This window comes from Parus major, unplaced genomic scaffold (genome assembly GCF_001522545.3).
Source record: "Parus major isolate Abel unplaced genomic scaffold, Parus_major1.1 Scaffold1633, whole genome shotgun sequence".
NCBI classification, from domain to species: domain Eukaryota; kingdom Metazoa; phylum Chordata; class Aves; order Passeriformes; family Paridae; genus Parus; species Parus major.
Genome location: NW_015380474.1, coordinates 1 through 2,258, shown reverse-complemented (window position 1 = coordinate 2,258; position 2,258 = coordinate 1). Strand labels below are relative to the sequence as shown.

Sequence of the window (2,258 nt, the reverse complement as noted above, 5' to 3'; positions counted from 1 at the left end):
GCGCGGAGAGGCTGCGGGCGCCCAGGTCCTGGCAGCCGTGCTGCAGCCCGGCCAGCAGGTACGGCACGAACTTGTGGATGGAGCCCTTGTCCTGCACCGAGCCCGACACGCCCTGCGCCACCTTCACCGCGTCCCCCTCGCTGCGGGGACACGCACGGGGGGCTGGGGGCGCGCTGGGCCCGCGGCGCCCCCTCCCCCGGAGCCTCCCCCCGGTACCTGAAGTAGCGCTTTTGGCTGCCAGGACCCTGCTCCATGGCGTCCAGCGAGCCCATGCCCCGGTACTGCTTCAGCCGCACGCCCTCCGAGAAAAAGAACTCGCCCGGGGCCTCGGTGGTGGCCGCCAGCAGCGACCCCATCATCACTGGGGTGGGGGGGACACGCGGTCAGGGACCCCCGGCGGGACGGGCCGGGGGCTGCGGGAGCCCCCCCGGGGTCACCGGGCTGGGCCGGGGGCTGCGGGAGCCCCCCCGGGGTCACCGGGCTGCACCGGTGGAGGCTCCCAGTGCCAGCGCCTTCACGGCGTGCCCGGGGCTGCGGATGCCGCCGTCGGCGATGACCGGGACACCGAAACGCCGCGCGTACTCGGCCACACGGTACACGGCGGTGGCCTGGGCACGGCCACACGCCAGCACTGCCACGGGGACAGGGACATTGTGAGGGACAGGGACACTGTGAGGGACACGGCCACACACCAGCACTGCCACGGGGACAGGGACAGGGACACCGTGAGGGACAGGGACACCATGAGGGACACGGCCACACACCAGCACTGCCACGGGGACAGGGACAGGGACACTGTGAGGGACACAGCCATGGCCTGGGCACGGCCACACGCCAGCACTGCCACGGGGACAGGGACAGGGACACCGTGAGGGACAGGGACACACGCCAGCACTGCCACGGGGACAGGGACAGGGACATTGTGAGGGACAGGGACACTGTGAGGGACACGGCCACACGCCAGCACTTCCACGGGGACAGGGACAGGGACATTGTGAGGGACAGGGACANGACAGGGACAGGGGACAGGGTTGGGGACAGGACAGGGACAGGGGACACAGACAGGGACAGGGGACAGGGCCAGGGCTGGGGACAAGAACGGGACAAGCTCCGATGCTCCAAGACTTTATTGCCGCCCCGACCCCGCGAGCCCGGGGTTCCCCCGAGGGGGAGGCCACGGCCCGTGGGGGTCCCCGGGACACCCGGGGGGTCCCCTGGGGGCTGCGGGGGTCCCCCATCCCCACTCGGGGCTCAGGGGGTCCCCTGGGGGCTGCGGGGGTCCCCCCATCCCCACTCGGGGCCCGGGGGGGTCCCCCCACCCCCACTCGGGGCTCAGGGGGTCCCCTGGGGGCTGCGGGGGTCCCCCCATCCCCACTCGGGGCCCGGGGGGGGTCCCCCATCCCCACTCGGGATTCGGGGTCCCCCCATCCCCACTCGGGGCCCGGGGGGACGCGGCCCCGCGAGCTCCTCGGTGCCAGGAGGGTCAGGGGGTCCCCGCGGGCTTTGGGGGGGGGTCCCCGCCCCGTTTTGGGGGGGCTGTGGGGTCCCTGCATCCCCCTCTCTGGAGGGGTCGGGGAGGTGCCCCGGGGACTTTTGGGGGGTCCCTGCACCCCCATTTCCGAGGGCTCAGGGGATCCCCCTCCCCTGTGGCGCCCCGGGGGGATTTGGGGGCTCCCCGCACCCCCAGTTCCGGGAGGGTTTCTGAGGTCCCCCCGTGCTCGGGGGCTTTGGGGGTGTCCCCATTTCGGGGGTCCCAGGGCAGCATCAGCAGCGCCGGTGTCGGGGGGCCGGGGGGGTCCCCGCAGGCTCCGGGCGGGGGGCGCCGGCCCGGGGAGCCCCCTCCTCAGGGCAGCCACCTCTGGGCACTGGGGGGACAAGGGGGGGCTCAAGGGGGGGAAGGGAACCCCCAAACCCTTCTGGGGTGGTTGGGACCCCCAAACCCCAGATCCTGCTGGGAAACTGGGGGTCCCCCCCTCCCCAGCCCCCCCCATCCATCGGGAGGGGATACAGGGGGGGTGAAGGGGGACCCCCGAGCCCCCCCCGGCCCCGGGGGTCAGCGGTACTTACAGGGCAGGACCGTGAAGCTGCGGGGGAGGGGAAGATGAGGGGCTTGGGGGGGCACAGGAACCCCCCCCCACCCCAATCCCCCATCCCCGACACTGGGGAAACTGGGGGTGCCCCCAGACCCAGAACTGGGGCGACTGGGGGGGGGCTACGAGTGGGATTTGAGGCGGTGCCTTCCTCAGCCCCCCAAAACC

The 2,258-nt window shown here is 73.4% G+C and overlaps 1 protein-coding gene across 1 annotated transcript; it reads right to left on the bottom strand.

The window, feature by feature from the left end:
- Positions 1–21: 21 nt before the first annotated feature.
- Positions 22–2,242, bottom strand: LOC117243849 (basic salivary proline-rich protein 1-like; the record flags this gene model as incomplete). The annotated part of the gene is made up of 5 exons (XM_033511823.1): positions 2,068–2,242; positions 1,106–1,865; positions 488–631; positions 217–361; positions 22–140 (listed from the first exon to the last, which is right to left on the bottom strand). Coding segments are annotated over exons 1-5 (1,252 nt in total), but the record flags the coding sequence as incomplete, so codon positions are not given.
- Between the last annotated feature and the right edge of the window lie 16 nt (positions 2,243–2,258).